We start from the raw sequence: 19,115 nt of genomic DNA, 5'->3' as shown, positions 1-19,115 counted from the left end.
TGCCAAGACTGGCCATTTATAACTAGACATGGAAACCCGGCAGAATGGTGGCCACCGTGAAAGACCTTTGACCAGCAGAGACTTACCTCTCTGTGACATCGCCTAGAGGATATGTTCCCAGGACAAATGGGTGACTGGTATGTTGGGATGACTGGGCCTGGGAGACAAAACACTGGAGTCAGAGGTATGCGGTGAAAGAGGCATCACCAGAGGTCATGCTTGCAGTAACAGAGGCTACTGCTGTGGACAAAGCCGCATATCATGCCCCAACCGCATCCACCCCACTTTATCAGCCTAATGCTCTTTCTTTGCCTTCCGATTCTGCTCTGCTGGCTGTCAGACTCTATCCTGTGGTTTCTACTGTCTTACCTAATCTGCTGTCATGCAGCCAGGGGTGGCAGGTGAAGCCCCCCAGCTGTTTTGCATGTATTTACTAACCAGCCTCGGAATCTGAGTGACTTGGCTCTATCGGGAAGTGAAAAAAAAAAATGCTGAGACTGAGGGAGGATGCTGAGAAATGTGCTCAACTGTCTTCAAACATATGCACTGGGCACAAATCCAATCGAGGAGATACCCAGGTGTTGCTGAGGGAATTATTCCAACCTGATGAGAGAGATGAAATAATGAATAAGGATGCTGAATTAGCTCGACAGGCAGGAGGAAACAGAAAGCCCTGGCCAGCAAATAATCTAAACTGGGATGATAATAATGCAGGGGATTGAGCTGTTTGTCAGACTGATGAGCATCTTAGTGATTTTGGGGGATGGCTCCAATGAGCACTGTTAAAATACAGGGGAATGACACCGGAGAATTTTAATGACATGCTCACAATTAGTGTTTTTGTTGATCAGGCGGCCCCTGATACAATATTTTAAAGAGCATATGCCATGGTGGCAGGGAGAGACTTTGTAAAAAATTTTGAGTGTTGTTGTATGTGAATATGTTGTATGGGCACAAGGAAAGGCAGATTAAAGACAGGAAAAAATCAGAAGAGCAAGAGGCAGATTTACTGGTGGCAGCTTTAGCAAGAAATTTACAAGTGAGAGAGAGGAGCCGGGGAGGGAGAAGACTGGATATGGGAATTGAATTAAAACCAGTAAAAAATAAAAGGGGAATAGGAAGAAATGCTGGAAGGGAGTGTTATAGTTGCAGGGAGCTAGGACATATAGAGTGGGAATGTTCACTCTGGCCAAGGGAAGGACAACAGAGGGAAACTATCTCTGGGACAACTGCCCTCGGAAAACTCACAATCACAATGGTTAGAGGAAGGGGACCCTGAGGATCTTGGCAGGGGTGTAGAAGGATTGGAAGTTTTTAATATGTAATTGTGTTGGGTTTGTGTGTGTGACAGGAGTTTTTGGCAGCGGGGGAGGGAGCTACAGCAGTGGCCCCCAGTGAGAAGCTTCTTGAAGCTCCACTTGCTCTAAGTTGGACCTGTCTCTGGCCAAGGCCAAGCCAATTAAAGATGGTGGCTGCACCTCCGTGATAACCTATTTAAGAAGGGGAACCTTAGAGGAGGAGTTGGACTTGTGAGGAGGAGTTGCAAGGAGGACACCTATCCAAACACGGAAGTGAGGGGAAGAAAGGAGGAAGAAGAGTGAGTTGTGTGTGCCAATGCAGAGACCCCCCCTGCCACCCATGGAGGTCCATGGTGGAGCAGAGGCTGACCTCCCTGTAGAGGACCCCACACCAGAGCATGTGGCTGTGCCTGAAGAAGGATGGGACTCTGTGGGAAGAAGCCCCAGATGTAGTAGTTCAGCGCTAGGAGGATTGTAACACGTGGGAGTGACCCACACCAGAGCATCTCCAGAATAATGCATCCTGTGGGAAAGACTCATGTCAGAGAAAGCTCATGGAGGACTGTCTCCCATGAGAGGGAACCCACGCTGGAGCAGGGGAAGAATGTGAGGTGTCCTCCCCATGAGGAGGAAGTAGGCAGAGAAAGCAGGTGATGAACTGATCATAACCCCCATTCCCTGCTCCCCTGTGCTGCTGCAGGGGAGGAGTGAGAGAAATCAGAAGCAAAGCTTGGAAAGAAAGCAGGGAAGGGGGAAGGTGTTTTTAAGATGCAGTAAAACTGTGTCCAATTCTGGGTTTTAAGTTTTATTGTTAGTGTTTGAATTAAATTGATAGTTTTTTTCTTCCCCTAATGTGTCTTTTGCGCATGACCATAATGGGTGAATCATCCCTCCCTGTCCTTATCTTGATTTCTGATTCATTTGTTGTATTTTTTCTTTCCCATTCCTGAGAGGGAAGGGGTAAGTGAAAGACAGAACTGGCCAGGGATGTGAAGACTAGCTGTTATGACCTTGAAATAGCAGGGTCCCAGTTAAAGAGGGGAGTGAGGAAGCAGATTGGAAGACGGCAGCCGCCAGAATTCAGAGGAGCCGCCTTTGGCCTATTCTGGGCAGTTTTAGTGGGGATCTCATGGTCAGCAGCACTGAAGGGAAGCAGAACGCAGTATAACTGGTCTTCAAGGAGAGCATTTTCCAAGCTTGGCAATGGTCTGTATCAAAACTCAGTTGAAACTTGGAAGTGAGTTCAAGGACATCATATTGAGTGTTTACTGCTTCAGGAATAGTTAATGAAGTAACACAGAGAATGTGGAAGCACTGCTCCATGTAGTAAAGGTAGGTGGAGAGAGATCTGAGATACTCTCTGTCCTCTTTTTCTCTGTCTTCACCAGTAAGGTCTCCCAGGCCTTTGTGCCTCAAGGCAGGACTCTAGAAGAGAAGAGTCAGTGGTCAACAAAAAGCAGATCAGGGGCTACTTGATCAAACTCAACCCTTCCCAGTCCACAAGACCAAAGGGGCTGCATCCCAGGGTGCTGAGAGCGCAAGACTGTGTCATAGTGAGGCCACTCCCCCATCATCTTTGACAAGTCATGGAGACTGGAAGGACTAATTGGAGATTATTGATATCTCATAATCTGTTATCAGATAAATAAGGAAAATTGAAAAAGTATAAATTATTTCTTACTAAATATTCTCATATTCTTACTAAATATAAACTAAATACTCAGTATTTAGTATTAAAACTTTTCATGTTGCCTATACTCCTGAAACGTCTCAAATTAACTTCATAAGAAATGAGGAATTAAGCTAAATTATGCCCTTGACTTGGCTTCTCAGGCCTTTTTGTATGTTAATGATCCCTCTGGTGCCAAGTTCCTGAACTGCAGGTCCTGAAAGAAGAACAAGGCTCTGGAGAACTCAGGGTCAGCAGGAAACCAACATGTGTCTGAGGGTATTATTGTGCCCCACTGAGGCCATCACTGAAGCGACTATGGAGGGAACAACCAGAACAGGTGACCATCCCTGGGGACTGGGCAAGAAGGAAATCAGAGGTGAAGGAACCAGGCAGAAAAATGAATGTGGAGGTGGCTGTGAAAGAATCAGAGACTAAAATCACAGAATAGTTTGGGTTGGAAGAGACCTTTAAACGTTATCTGATCCAAACAGAGAACAATGAGCAGGGACATCTTCAACAAGATCAGGTTCCTTAAAGCCCCACGCATCTTGACCTTGAAAGCTTCCAGGAATGGGGCATCTACCACCTCTCTGGGAAGACTGTTCCAGTGTTTCGCTAGCCTCATTCTAAAATTTTTCTTCCTTATATCTAGTCTGATTCTACCCTTTTTTACTTTAAAACCATTACCCCTTGGCCTATCACAACAGGCCCTGCTAAAAAGTCTCTCCCCATCTTGCTTTAAGCCCCCTATAAGTACTGAAAGGCAGCAAAAAGGTCTCCCCAAAGCCTTCTCTTCTCCAGGCTGAACAATTCCTCTGATCATCTCTGTGGCCTCCTCTGGACTTGCTCAGACAGGTCCATGTCTCTCCTGTGCTGAGGACTCCAGAGCTGGATGCAGTACTCTGGGGCGGTCTCAGCAGAGTAGAGTAGAGGGGCACCATTACCTCGACCTGCTGGCCACGCTTCTTTTGATGCAGCCCAGGATACGTTTGGCTTTGTGGGCTGTGAACGAACATTGTCAGTTCATGTTCAACTTAGCGTCTACCAGTACCCCCAAGTCCTTCTCTGCAGGGCTGCTCTCAATCCCTTCATTCTCCAGCCTGTGTTTATACCTGGGGTTGCCTTCACCAAGGTGCTTGACTTTGCACTTGTCCTTGTTGAACTACACAGGGTTCACATGGGTCCAATTCTCAAGCTTGTCCAGGTCCCTCTGGATGGCATCCTGTCCCTTGGGAGTGTCAACTGCGCCACTCAGCTTGGTGTCATCTGCAAACATGCTGAGGGTGCACTCGGTCCCACTGTCTATGTCACTGATGAGGACATTAAACAGTACTGGTCCCAGTATGGACTCCAAATAGTCCATCAAATCCAGATGTCTCCAATTTAGAGGAAGGATGTTGTGGGGGACCATGTCAGAGGCCTTACAGAAGCCCAGCTAGATGACATCCGTAGCTCTACCCTTGTCCATGATGTTGTCACTTCATACTAGAAAGCTATAAGGTTGGTCAGACAAGACTTGCCCTTGGTGAAACCACGCTGGCTGTCTTGAATAACCTCCCTGTCCTCCATGTGCCTCGGCACAACTTCAAGGAGGATCTGCTCCATGATCTTCCCTGGCACAGGGGTGAGGCTGACAGGTTGGTAGTTCCCAGGGTCATCCTTTCATCCCTTTTTAAAGATGGTTGCAATGGTTCCCTTTTTCCAGGCACCAGGGACTTCCCCTGACTGCCAGGACTTTTCAACTGTCTTGGAGACTGGCTTGGAAACTACATCAGCCAATTCCCTCAGGACTCTGGGATGTATCTTGTCAGGTCCCACAGACTTATTCTCCAGGTGATCATGAACCTGATCTTCTCATAGAGTAGGAGGCCTTTGCTCCCCCAGTTCCCATCTTGCTGTCCATCCACTCCAGAGGTGTGGGAAGGGAAGTTTCTGGTGAAGACTGAGGCCAAAATGTTGTTGAGTACCTCAGCCTTCTCCTTGTCCGTTGTTACTAGTTTGCCACTCTTACTCATTGGGGGGTACATGTTCTTTGATCTTGCTTTCAGGCTGATTTAGCTATAGAAGCGCTTCTTATTTGTTGCGTCTATTGCCAAGTTCAGCTCAAGCTGTGTCTTCATTTTCCTGACCCCATCCCTACACAACCGGGCAGCGTCCCTCTACTCATCCCAGGGTACCTGTCCCTGCTGCCACAGCCTGTACATTTCCTTCTTGCCCTTTACTTTGACCAGCAGGTCTCCACTCAGCCATGCCAGTCTCGTGCCTTCCGTGCCTGATTTCTTACACCTGGGGAACAATAGATTTTATTTTTATCCCCGATGCAGGACTGACCACTTCTTGTAAAACTTATGAAGTATCTGTTGGCCCAATCCCGGAGTTTCTCAAAGGCCTCCTGGACTGAAACTCCATTCTGTGAGTTATTAATGTTTGTGTGCAGGTGGCTCCCCCTGATTGTGGTGAGCCATCAACACAAGATCACAGGATAAGAAACTGCAGGACACCACAGCTAATAAAAGGAGCTGCTGGTTTTGTATTGACCAAGGGAGGAATCAATAACCCTCTTAGAAGCACTCTAGGAAGGCACAAAGCAAGCAAAGCCAGGGGCAGTGGGGAAAGAGAAGAGTTGGGCTGTTCGTACAGGAATGTAGGAGGATGATCAAAGAGAAGATGTTGGGAGGGAAAAGAAGAAAAAAGAAAACCAAATGTTAAGCTGAGACATGATGAAACCTGCATCAAAGGTTACCTGCCTAGCAGCCCTGCGTCAGTGACTTCTGTGGGACAAACAGCCAAAGTTGATCACTCCAAACATATGTCTGCTCCCTTCGATGGTCATGGGGAATGTGAGCGCTCTCCCTGTCATCATCAAGGGAAGAGCTGTAGTGGAAGGAAATGCACAGAAAATGGATGGGACCTTGGGAGGCCTGTAGGCCAAGCACAACCACTGTCAGTGGAGAAAGGAGAAACAAGGTTTGGGCTGTTTGTATGCTGGGCTGTGGCAGTGGAAAACATAGGCCTATATAGACACGCATCCAGTAGTGATCTCTCCAGGAGCTGATCTTAGACTCTCCACCTGTCCAGGAGCTGGCCCTGGGATCTCCTCATACCTCCAGTACCCCCCCACCAAAAACACACACAGACAAACACAAGCAGACACAGACACAAATGGCTCTCTCCAGCACAGTCACAGGATCAAATGGAAGTCACTTGGAGTTTTACAAGCAAAACTGGCTAGGTCTGCATGAGTAGGGGTGAGCAGCCCCATACATCATGACAGGCTGGGACCTGACCGGCTGAGCAGCGACTCTGAGCAGAAGGGCCTGGGCACTACGAGGGATGCCCTATGAGCCAGGACAGGATGGACACGATGAACAAGGGCAGCTGCCTACGGGGCTGCATTCAGAGGAGCGTGGGACACCCAGACAACCTGAGTTACCATCCCCATCCACTCAGCACTGGTGTGGCACCACACACATGGGTGTGTCCCAGGGTGTGGTTCCCCATTCTGGAGAAGTAGAGGGGACCTGGAGAGTGTTCAGTGAAGGTCTGCCAAGGTGGGGTTTGGGACCTAGTACCCATGATGTGTGTGGGGTGGCTGAAGGACCTGTAGTTTTTGGCCCAGTGGTGTGGAAGCTGCAGGCACTATAGGAGTAGCCTGAGTGTGACTGAGGGGGGATTTCAGATATGATGGAGCCTTTTTTTGTAGTAAGAAACAGCATGAGAAAGTTTTAATGCCACAAAGTGCAGTTTAGGAGGCCCAGACTGGACACAGAGAAATGTCACTCAAAGGGCAGTGCTGTGGTGTAACAAGTCACCCAGAGGGAGACTGGAGCAGCCCCAGACTTTGTGTTTCAAGGAGCAGCCAGGGAGGATGGAGAGATATCAGTAAAGGAAGGGAGATGCTCAGGTGAGAGCATGGTGTGGTAGCCTGGTGGACGTCTACAACCTACAGAGAAAGAGGTGCAGGTGTGGGACGCGGTGGGACAGCCTGTGGTGGGGACGATAGAGGGATGAGGAAACTCTGAAAATCCCCCAGCACCGATGAGCTCTTTCTGCCCTTGGCTCTGGCTGTTGTCTCTGCCACTGATGCTGATGAGGAAGCACCTTCCCCTTTCAGCACTGGGTCTCATGGCCTCCCCTTCCCCACCCGAGAGCCTGGGAGGTGTTGGACCATAGTCCTGCCCTTGGCATTGCCCATCCCCACATCAGACTGCCCCAGGAAGAGCCCTAAGCAATGTGTAAGGGACAGGATCTCTCTTCCCAGAGACTGGGGATCAACGTTGTTCCTTTGTATTAAAGTAAGACTTCCAGGTTTAATCAGATTTTCCTCCACCTTGACATAACCTGTTTCCCTGTCATCACTGCCTGGAGTTTTCTGCTCTAACCAGTCCCTGGGAAGGCTTTGTCAGTAATGGTCCTCACTGGGACCCATTAACACTCCAAGGAACTTTTGAGTTTGCATCTGAGTTTGACTTATTGACAGGCATCTTCATCATCCTATCACTGTCTGAGGTTCAGGGACTCAGTATCAAACCCACCTGAGGGGTCATTAAAATGCCTTGGGCTGGTCCTCTGCTGCAGAGCTAGGCTGGGCTCCTGGGATGGAGGGAGCACAGGGCAAGTGGGCAGCACTGCAGAGAGACAGCTCTGCCCAGGAGCAGCTCCTCTGCAAAACCCAGCAGGGCTGAGGGCACTGCCTGCAGGCACCGAAGGCAGAGGAGCCGGGCACAGAGAGGGGAAAGGCAGACAGGAGTGGGAGGATGCTGAGAGCTCACTAGAGGAGAAATCTTCACAGCCCTTGACACAGTAAGTCTCTGGGTGCAGGGCAATGCAGCTGCAGTTGGTGGAGGGATCTGGTGAAGCTGGCACAGCTGCCAGGAATCTCCCTCCTGTCTAGAGGAGGAGGACATGCTCCAGAGCAGGGCTTCCCTGCTGCACTGTCAGAGGGACAGGCCATGGTGGCTGCCTTCTCCTGGGGATGGCTGCAGGGGTGTGCAGCCACGGGTGCAGCCAGGGCTGTCCTTCAGAGTACGGTCCCTACACTCCAGGGGCTGTGTGCTGGGGCAGGGACTCTGCCGCCTGTCAGGGTCAGCACTCAGCCTGCCCGGGGAGCTGCCCACGACGCTGTGGGGAGAAGCTGTGGGGGAAAGGAGAGACCCCAAGCAGGGCAGGGTCCTGCTGCTGTGGAGAGGGTGTTGTGTGGGTCAGGGCTGCTCACAGCTGCAGATCACTCCTAGGACATTGACAGATGTAGCATTTATAAAAGCACATGAAGGCAGGGGCTACCTGGAATGGAAGGACATTGTGCTTTCTGTATCCTGCTCTTGTTTGTGTGTGTAGGGAATTGGACATGAAAATTACTCTCTTGGTTCTGGAGGAGACATTTAAATTCCAAACATTTTTTCACCTAGACGTTAATACATTTGAGTGTATCAAAAACGAAGACCTCATGGCTTTCAGACAGACCCACTGTCACCTTTACAGCCTCATCAGTGTTGGTCTGATATTCCCATTCAAGCCTGCACACACAGAGATGCCCCTGGGCTGTACCCTTATACCAGGAGGGGTCTGCAGGGCAGAGCTGAGCACACAGTGGGTGGGATGGGGACTGTGAGCACTGACAGGGAGGAGACTTGGAGAGAGGGAAACAGCTCCCGTGAGGCAGAACTCCAGTCAGTAGAGAGCCACCCCTCTGAATCACTCTCTGCATGAGGATATACAGAGTTGTTTGGAGAAATGGACTTTGAAACTGGACTCTTCTGAGCTCACAGAAATCCAATTTCTTCTTCAAGTACCCTGTTAATGAGATCATCCTCCAGCAGAGAAAGTGGTAATAAGGGCAGGGCAACTCTGTGGTGGCCAGCAGCTCACTTGTGGACAGACCAGCTCACCTGACTGAACGAGGGGACAGGGAGCCCTTTTATGCCTCAGGTCTCCCCCATGTTGAGGCTGCAAGCAATTAGAGACATGTTGTCTTTCCCCCCTACACAGAAAGTGCCCTCACTCAGCAGCAGAAATATGACCTCATAAAAAGTAGTTGAATGAAGCTCCCCCAAAGAAAGAGAAGTAATTTTGAGGGGATTTATTGGGAAATACCATTGGATTGACTCAAAGAGTCATGCCTTTACTTGTTAATGTCTTCTCCTCTTTCAACAGTCCCCCATGCTCAGAGTGAACAAATGTCCAACAGCAGCTCCATCACTGAGTTCCTCCTCCTGGCATTTGCAAACACATGGGAGCTGCAGCTCTTGCACTTCTGGCTCTTCCTGGGCATCTACCTGGCTGCCCTCCTGGGCAACGGCCTCATCATCACCGCCATCACCTGTGACCACCACCTGCACACCCCCATGTACTTCTTCCTCCTCAACCTCTCCCTCCTCGACCTGGGCTCCATCTCCACCACTCTCCCCAAAGCCATGGCCAATTCCCTCTGGGACAACAGGGACATCTCCTACCAAGGGTGTGCTGCCCAGGTCTTTTTCTTCTATTTCTGTGCTGCAGCAGAGTATTCTCTGCTAACCATCATGTCCTATGACCGCTACGTTGCCATCTGCAAACCCCTGCACTACGGGACCCTTCTGGGCAACAGAGCTTGTGTCCACATGGCAGCAGCTGCCTGGGGCACTGGGTTTCTCTATGCTGTGCTGCACACGGCCAACACATTTTCATTACCACTCTGCCAAGGCAATGCTGTGGACCAGTTCTTCTGTGAAATCCCTCAGATCCTCAAGCTCTCCTGCTCACACTCCTACCTCAGGGAAGTTGGACTTCTTGTGGTTAGTGCCTGTTTAGGTTTTGGATGTTTTGTTTTCATTGTGGTGTCCTATGTGCAGATCTTCAGGGCTGTGCTGAGGATCCCCTCTGAGCAGGGACGACACAAAGCCTTTTCCACGTGCCTCCCTCACCTTGCTGTGGTCTTCCTCTTCATCAGCACTGGCACGTTTGCCCACCTGAAGCCCCCCTCCATCTCCTCCCCAACCCTGGGCTTGGTTGTGTCATTTCTGTACTCAGTGGTGCCTCCAGCAATAAACTCCCTCATCTACAGCATGAGGAACCAGGATCTCAAGGATACCCTGAGGAAACTGATAACTAGATGCTATTCTGAAGCAATAATCTGCTCATCTTCTTCATAGCAATTATAATATAATTCTGTACAGGCCCAGCCTGTCTGCTTTTTCTCATTTTGTTGGTGCTGGTATTTTACTTGTAATGATGTTGTCATCACCTTTCTAATTCACTGTCTGCTTTTCTTTTCCAACTGAGTGTCTGGGTAAATGAGGAGCCATGATCTCTGTGTGTTTTAACAAAATACAGTGCCTGCAGTGACTTTTCCTTCTTCTGAGATACTTCTTCTAAGGCTTTCTGGACCTGAAAGTAAAATTCCTTTTTGCAGAGGTAGAGGGGAAGGGACTCCCATCATGGCAGCCCTGCCAGGGAGCACTTGGTCTTCCAGAGTTGTTCTCTTTTCACTTCCACACTCTCTTTCTCACCCCTTCGATTTTGAGTAAGGCCTGAGTGCTCTGGCAGCTTGGTCACACTCCTGCTGCATGGAAGTCCTGTGACTGCAGGCAGGGACAGGCAATGGGCATTTCTGTGACAGAGCCAGCCTGCTTAAGAGCAGTTCCATCATGAAAGAGGATCTCTTCAGGGCAGTGTCTGAAAGTTGAGCTCTTCTTCCAAACCCGATGTCTATAAGATGACTAAGAAAGTGGCCCGCAGATGAAAACATCACTGAACAGTGTGAGTATGCAGGGTGTGTGTATGCAGCAGTGTCCTCAGGCCTCCTGGGAAAAACCTGAAGGTACAGGGTTTGGTCTGTGTCTGTATTCACAGGACACACTGGGGAAGCTGCCTGTGCTGGTTTGGCTGGGATAGAGTTAATTTTCTTCCTAGTAGCTGGTATGGGGCTGTGGTTTGGGTTTGTGCTATAAACAGTGTTAATAATAGAGGGCTGTTTTCATTATTGGTGAGCAGGGTTTACACAGAGTCAAGGCCTTTTCTGCTCCTCACCCCACCCCACCAGTGAGCAGGCTGGGGATGCACAAGGAGCTGGGAGGGGACACAGTTGGGACAGCTGACCCCAAGTGACCAAAGGGATATTCTATACCTTATGACATCATGCTCAGTTATATAAAGGTGGAGGAAGAAGGAATAATGTGGGCACATTCAGAGTTATGGTGCTTGTCTTCCAAGTCACCGTTAACGTGTGATGGAACCCTGATGTTCTGGAGATGGCTGAAGCCCTGGCAGCAAATGGAAAGAAGTGAATGAATTCCATGTTTTGCTTTGCTTACATGTGTGGCTTTTTCTTTACCTATTAAACTGTCTTTATCTCAACCCATGAGTTTTCTCACCTTTATGCTTCTGATTCTCTCCCCCATTGCACCCAGGGGCGTGAGTGGCTGTGTGGGGCTCAGATGCTGGCTGGAGTTAAACCATGATACTGCCCCAGGGCAATCATCACAGACTAGTACCTCCAACTACCATTTGCAACATTGTCCTCTCACCGCAGACAGGGGAGCTTCTTTCTCCCTTCACGGAGGTACACCAAATGAGCAGCTCAGAAGTCCATGTTTGCATTGTAGGTAGGAGATGTAAGCGTGCACATCATGTGTGTGAGGTGAGAGAGCGTAAATGCCATCAGCTATTCCTGGGGGTGCCATGAAGGTGTGTGGGAAAAACAGTATCGTGAGGTCACTTCATATTGAGAGCAGTGTCCCCTGGGAAACTACCTGAATGCAGAACTGGGAGCTGTTTCCTTGAACCGAGGTCCCTGAGTCCTTTCCTCATGCCATGGTGCATGTCACACGAATGCAGAACAGGGTGATCACCACAGGGCTGAGGAGCTTCCCAGCCTCTGGCAGTGGCAGCAGGAGGCCAGAAAGACACTACGACTCCTGCAATGCACTGCCTCTGCGTGTGCAAGGGAAGGACTCGTGTCTCTGAACACTCCTGCATGTAAGATGAGTGCATGAGGCCAGCTGAGATGTGCACACCTGACAGAGCCCTGAAACTTCTGTGTGTGTTTCCAGAAACATCCCCCACTCTCCCAGTGAGACTCATCTGAGCTGCCTTGGACAGGTTTATTGCAAGTGTCCTGTTCGCTATGTCACCCTCGCCTGTGATTCTGCACTGTGCCCTCAACAGTGCCAGAGCAATCAGAGAGGTTCTGGGGTCCATGGAAAAGGCAGACGTCAAATCCAACTTCAAGAAGGGAAGGAATGAGAAGTGGGAGAATTACAGGCTGGTCATCTGCTTCCATCCCTGGGAAGGTCGTGGGACACATTCTCCTGCAGGCATTTTAAGGTAGTTGAAGGTCAAGAAAGGGATTGCTGAACCAAAATGGGCAGGGTAAAGATGGGCATGTGTAGGAGTCTGGGCCGCGCTGGGAGAAAGTTAGTGCAGACAGAAGAATGCAAGGACGAAGACAAGGCCAGCAAAATAAGGCTGGCAAAAACACACAAGATAGCAGATAAGTGAGAAACACCTGTGGTCAGCAAAAGCACACAAGTCTGAGCAAAACAGGGTATGAGATAAGGGAGTTTTGGCAAGTTTTGGGCTTTACGTGCTAATTGCAATTAACCAATGCAAATGCTTGTAGAGGCGCGTGAACAGCGCGTGTAGATGACCTGTAGCCTATTACAAGATAGATGAGTGCGTGTACGGAACTTAGTAGAGTATAAATGTAACCAGAAAAGGAATAAAAAAAAACCCCTAAAACTAGAACAATAACTATAATAAAAGATGGATGACCTGATCATCACATTGGTGTTGCGTCGTTTCTGTTCCCGCACGGAGAAATAAGGACCCCGGCTAATGGTGACTCCCACAGGCATGTTGTACACATGGAATTTTGCAAGGCCTTTGATATGGTCTTCCATGGAGTCCTTATAGCCAGGTTGGTGTTACCTGGGCTGAAGAAGTGGATGTTATTGTGAGTGGGATGTTGGCTGGGTGATCAAACCCAGATGTCATCAGTGGTACAAAGTCCTGCGTGCAGCCAGTCACTAGTAGCACCCCTCAGTGACCAGCACCTAGGCCAACACATTGAACATATTTCCTATCACCCTGTATGATGTGTCGGAGCACACTTTCAGCTCCTTTGTGGGCAATGCAAAGCTGGACAGAGGCCTTGAAAACCTCACCTGGTTCACTCTGTCTTCAACTTGAATGTCAGACAAGAGGTTGTTCAGGGCTCCCTTCACACTTGAGTTACTCTGTGATTCCATGAATCTTTTCCTTGATGAGGTTTTTTTGAAAATAAAGAGACAGAAGATGAGATATAGATGTGTCAACATAACTACAGCAGATCCTGTGAAGAATGTTTCTCCTCTCGAATCATTACTAGAAAATATATTTGATAGATGTTAATAAAGAAGCATACTTTGATCTGGTCAGGTCCTGGGCCATGAGGAAGGTGATGAATGCGTATGGTATTATGAGGTCAGTGGGAAGCGTGTGGCTGTGAATGGGACTGTGAGGTCAGTTCTGTCTCTGGAGGTGACAGGCCAGCAGCAGGTACACGGCTGGGAAAGTGCCTCTGCCAAAGTACCCATAGGCCTTACCCAGGAGAAGGGCTTGGACATGGGATGTCATGTCCATTCCACCGGAGTACATGTAGGACAACAGCCCGCACATGGCTTGGTCTCGTCCATCTGAGAAGCTGAAAGGCCAGTAGCAGTCATGTGGTTTAGAAGATGCTGGTGGGGTTCCTGCTCTCTGGTCAGGTGAAAGGCCACAGGAAGGCCTTTGGGTTGGGTTCCCTGCTGGAAGGGCAGTTTCTGAGGTGGTAGAGCTTTCCTTAGCAGTGGGAAACATCAGTGAAGGTCAGGAAATGCTGGGGTGGGAGCAAGGCGGGGAAGTGAGATGGGTGCTACAGCCTGCAGGGAGAGAGGGGCAGGAGTGGGACAGGGTAGAACAGCCTGCGGTGGGGATGGCCAAGGGCGCTGGCAAGGCTGGAAGGTGCCCACAGAACCCAGGTCTTTGTCCCCTCATGTCATGTATGAGTGTTTTAGATCACTTAAAGTATCATGGGGAAAGGTATTAGCAAAAAGTGATTTTAATGTGAATTTGCAACAGTGTGACTTAATGAAATTTGATGGCAAGTTTCACTCATTACTTACTACATGGAAGGAACACAGAAAGGGAAAGTGGGATAGAATCGAGTTAGAATGATGTACGCATAGACCGAAGATGCAAAAAGTTAAGGGAGACCCTCCCATTGTGTCATGAGGTTCAGATTGGACCCCCTTGCTTTCTAAACTCCTCCTCAGAGAGGAGTCTAGGTGCACCTAGATCCAATCTTAGTCCTAGACCTGGTCAAGGTTTTATGTCTGATGGAATTAATATAAAGAGTGAGGAAAATATCTTGTTGACTTGTTATGCTAATTTGTTGGGCAATGAGTGATTATATATCCCACAAAATCTTGAGGTAGCAGAAATTTAAGATTTATTAACACTAAGAAGGTAAACCACAAGATTAGGTTGAATGATTTTTGGCAATACTCAATCACTGGCTGATTATAAGGGTGATTTAATAAATTCATTATAATCAACATTATAAAGTTTCCTAAATCAAATAAACACACACACAGACATACACGCACAGAGAGGTACAGAGTTTAACGTATGATAGTAAATTATTGGTACCAAATTATCACTGAAACTTAGCAAAATCTAATTGTAGTTAATTCCTCACTAGTCCCTGTCATCATTTCTCAGCAGAGAATTTTTGAACCCTTTCTCTTCATCGGCATCTATCAGCAGATGATCTTGGAAATCTTGATTAAATCTGTTCTTTGAAATCCTCACAAAATCTGCCCTAAGAGGCATCCCAACTCAGAGGGTGATACTGGAGCAGAGGTTGTGATCCCGTAGAGCTCAAAGGGTCACACTTAGGGTTGCTATTTAGAGGATCCTGAGATTGACTTTGGTCAGCATTTTTTTCATTTTGGTCACAATTGTCAGGTAATTCTAGTACCTTCCAGAGCGGGCTACGATCCAGGCAGCAGGAGTTTCAGGTACAATTAGGAAGTGCCTAATAGTCCTACCACACTGTAGTTATAACAAGGACATGAAAGTACCAGATTGTCCCAACTGGCTGCACTTGTAGCCAAGATAAACACGTGCCAGATCATCCCAGCCCACTGCACTTGGAACCAAGACAAGAACACGATGTTGGCTGGTCCTGACATCGCAAGGTGGCCCGGGGGGGGTCTGCAACACCACACCTTGGCTATGGCAGTTGCCTATGAGAAGACATGTCCTCATGGCACTGTGGACTCCCTGCCTCCTCACAGCCCCATGGGGAAGCTGGAAGTTGTTGTGCCCTTGTTGTCCTTTACTTGGCATTGCACCTCCCCTGTGAGGACAGATTGAGAGAGTTGCGAGTGTTCAGCCTGGAGAAGAGAAGGCTCCAGGGAGGCATTATAGTGGCCTTCCAGTACTTCAAGGGGCCTACAGGAAAGATGAGGAGGGACTCATTATCAGGGAGTGTAGGGACAGAGTGAGGGGTAACATTTTTAAATTGAAAGAAGGTAGATTTAGATTCAATACAAGGAAGAAATTATTCATCGTGAATGTGGTGAGACACTGGAACATGTTACCCAGAGAAGTTGTGGATGTCTCCTCCCCGGAAGTTCTCTAGGCAAAATGTTCCAGTGTCTCAACTCCATCATAGTAATAAATTTTTTCCTTATATCAAATTGTCCTGGTTTAGCCAGGATAGGGTTAAGTTTCCCCAGCAGTGGGGGGGAAGCTCTATCCGGGTTATTCATATACCATGCTGATGTCACGTCCTGGCGCCAAAGCGCGGCAGCGCGGGACAGTCGGTTATCGCGTGTGTTATGCGATTCCTCTGCTCTCACTGCTGTATTGGTAGATATTTTGCTCTGTTCATTGTTATTACTGTTATTGTTATTGTTGCTGTTTGGTTGGTTGCTGTTGCACTGTTGTATTAAACCTCTCCTTATCTCAGCCTCGGGGCTTTGTATTTCACTCCCTTTGTGGGGGAGGGGCAGCGACCGCGTGGTCTCAGACCCCAGCAGGGACTAAACCACCACACAAATCTACATCTACCCTATTTCAGTTTAAAACTGTAGCCACTTGTCCTGCCACTACAGGCACTGATAAAATTCTCACTCCCTCTTTCTTGGTGCATGACTATGTTTTCCTCTGCAAATATCTTGGAGAGTGCCCAGATATCTCCCAAGATGGCATTTGGAGGCCTCAACCTTATGACCAATATAGAGAGTCTGAACATCCTGGGCTCACTGCTATAGAGACTCAGCACAGAATAGTAGTAGACCAAGAGTGATTAAAGAGATATTTCAGAGATGGTGGAGTATAGTGGAATACTGGAAAACAGCATCAGAATGAAATAATGCCAGAAAATGCAGATGGGGAATTCCAGACTGGACACAAGGAGAAAGGAATTTTACTCCAAGGGCAGTGCTGCAGTGCAGGGTATAACTCAGAAGTCTGGATCAGCCCAAGGATTTTTCTTTCAAGGAAGAGCCATGGAGGATGGTGAGATATCAGTAAAGGAAGGAAGATGCTCAGGTGAGAGCAAGGTGAGACAGATGGGTGGGTGACTACAGCCTGCAGGGAAAGAGGCATAGGCGATACAACAACATAGGACAGCCTGTGGTGGAGGTGACAGAGGGTTGTGGAAAAGCTCAAAAGCCCCCAACCAAGTCAAGCCCTTCCTGACTTTGGCTATGGCTGGTGTTTCTGCCAATGATGCCTATAAGGAGGCACAGTCCCCTGCAGCACTGGGGCCTCATTGCCCCCTTGTCCCTACTCAGGAGCCTTGCAGGTGCACATTTCCATCGCCCACTGCCCCAGGAAGAGCCCTGAGGAATGTGTGAGGTACAGGATCTCCCTTCCCAGGGTCTGGGGGTCACGGCTTGGCCCTTTGGGTAAAGGGGTCAGGGCTCTGTGCTTTGGCTTCATGGAACACATCCATGTTTCCCCAGCATCAGAGCCACCTTTCCTTTGCTTTTCCCTACCTGCCATCACTGCCTCCACATTTCTGCTCTAACTGGAGCCTGGGGAGGCTTTGTCAACAGTGTCCCTCAGTGGGACCCATTAAAGCCACAAGAAACTTTGGAGTTTGCATCTAACTTTGACTCCCTCAGAGGTTTCTTCATTAGCTTCTCAGTGTCAGAGGTTCATGGACTTGTCACCAAACCCACCTGAGGGGTCATTAAAATGCCTTGGGCTGGTCCTGTGCTGCGGAGCTGGGCTGGGCTCCTGGGACTGAGGGAGCTCAGGGCAAGTGGTCAGCGCTGCAGAGAGACAGCTCTGCCCAGGAGCAGCTCCTCTGCAAAGCGCAGCAGGGCTGAGGGCACTGCCTGCAGGCACCGAGGACAGAGGAGCCTGGCACAGAGAGGGGAAAGGCAGACAGGAGTGGGAAGATGCTGAGAGCTCCGTGGAGGAGAAATCTTCACAGCCCTTGACACAGTAAGTCTCTGGGTGCAGGGCAATGCACCTGCAGTTGGTGGAGGGATCTGGTGAAGCTGGCACAGCTGCCAGGAATCTCCCTCCTGTCTAAAGGAGGAGGACATGCTCCAGAGCAGGGCTTCCCTGCTGCACTGTCAGAGGGACAGGCCATGGCGGCTGCCTTCTCCTGGGGATGGCTGCAGGGGTGTGCAGCAGTGGGTGCAGCCAGGGGTGCCCAGGGCTGTCCTTCAGAGTACGGTCCCTACAGCCCAGGGGCTGTGTGCTGGGGCAGGGACTCTGCCGCCTGCCAGGGTCAGCACTCAGCCTGCCCGGGGAGCTCCCCACGGCGCTGTGGGGAGAAGCTGTGGGGGAAAGGAGAGACCCCAAGCAGGGCAGGGTCCTTCTGCAGTGGAGAGGGTACTGCTTGGGTCAGGGCTGCTCACAGCTCCAGATTATTCCCCAGGACACTGGCAGAGGCAGCTGTTCATGAATCACATGAAAGCAGGGGCTACCTGGAAGGAAAGGTGCTTTCTGAAGTCTGTGCTTTCAGTTTCCTGCTGTGGTTGTGGGGTACAGTAATGCAGCTGTCAGTTTTGGACAACACAAGGACACTCCTACAGCATTACCCTGACAGAGCAATAGGTATTTTAGGAACATGATAAAGTTCCTTCAAGCATTTATTTGCCTACAGAAAGTTCAGTCATCTCATCAGTGTTTTCCTGACCTGCTCCTTAGTCTTGGAGAAAGAGAGATGCCTCCATGCAGAGCCCTGCTGCCAGGAGGGGTGTGCAGGACAGAGCTGAGCACACAACGGGTGGGATGACGGCTGTGAGCACTGACAGGGAGGACATAAGGAGAAAGAGAAACAGCTCCCCACAGGGACAGCTCCAAGCACCAGAGGCATTGTCATGGAATGAAACAGGCTGACAGCACAGGCTGGGCATGGGTGGTATTTGGTCACTGCCCTAGTAGCCTTTCAGTAAAAGTGCTGTTTATCTAACAAGCCCCCCTGGTGTCCTTCCCCCACCCAGCAGAGCCTCTTCCCTCCAGGCCCCAGGGTCCAGGGCAGGAGATACCTCCTCTGTAGCCAGAGCTGCAGCAGAGGAGACTCTCCCAAGTGCCCATCTGTCCCTCCCTGGCCTTGTCTCCCTTGGCAGAAGCACTGGGGCATTGCTCCTTGGTTCTCCACCTGCCCCTGCTGCTGCTGCTCCTATTTTCAGGCTTTCTGGGGATGGGGCTTTCAGCTGCAGCTCAGCAACTGGCCCTGCAGGTCCTGCCATGCAGATGTGTCCATGGCAGCAAGGTGCCCAAGCCCCTTCTAGACTGTAGGTCTCTGGGCAATGCTGCCCATGGGCTGGGGATAAAGCTGGCTCGTTTTGCCAAACACGCCATCCTCAAGGAATCAAAAAGCTCAGAGATCTTTACTGGGGAGGGGAGTTTTCAGCTGGATTCTTCTGCTCTCAGCAGCATTCAATTTCCTGTCAAGGGAACAGCTGGGTGTGACCCTCCTCCAGATTCCAGAGGTGCAAGCCCAGGGCAGCTGAGAGAAAGTCTGATGGACAGCCTGGCTCTCCTCACTCTGCACTAAGGCTATGCCCGTTTGCACCCCTGGACTCTCAACGGAGCACTTGTAGTGTAACAGAAATGTCCAGGCTGTCTGCCTTCAGAACGCACTCCTTAGGTAGGACAGGGCAACAGGAGCAAAA

At 49.6% G+C, this 19,115-nt stretch overlaps 1 protein-coding gene and 1 long non-coding RNA gene across 2 annotated transcripts in view; one reads left to right on the top strand and one right to left on the bottom strand.

Annotated features, from left to right (window-relative positions):
• LOC141937101 (uncharacterized) overlaps positions 1-19,115 on the bottom strand; it is a 96,880-nt gene that overhangs the window by 66,133 nt on the left and 11,632 nt on the right. The window lies entirely within an intron of this gene.
• Positions 9,147-10,100, top strand: LOC141937058 (olfactory receptor 14A16-like). The gene has a single exon (XM_074854464.1). The coding sequence runs from the start codon at positions 9,147-9,149 to the stop codon at positions 10,098-10,100; it is 954 nt and encodes a 317-aa protein (XP_074710565.1).

Source organism: Strix uralensis, chromosome 37 (assembly GCF_047716275.1).
Source record: "Strix uralensis isolate ZFMK-TIS-50842 chromosome 37, bStrUra1, whole genome shotgun sequence".
Taxonomy (NCBI): Eukaryota; Metazoa; Chordata; class Aves; order Strigiformes; family Strigidae; genus Strix; species Strix uralensis.
The sequence above is the reverse complement of the archived record's forward strand: the minus strand, read 5'-3'. Positions and strand labels throughout refer to the sequence as shown.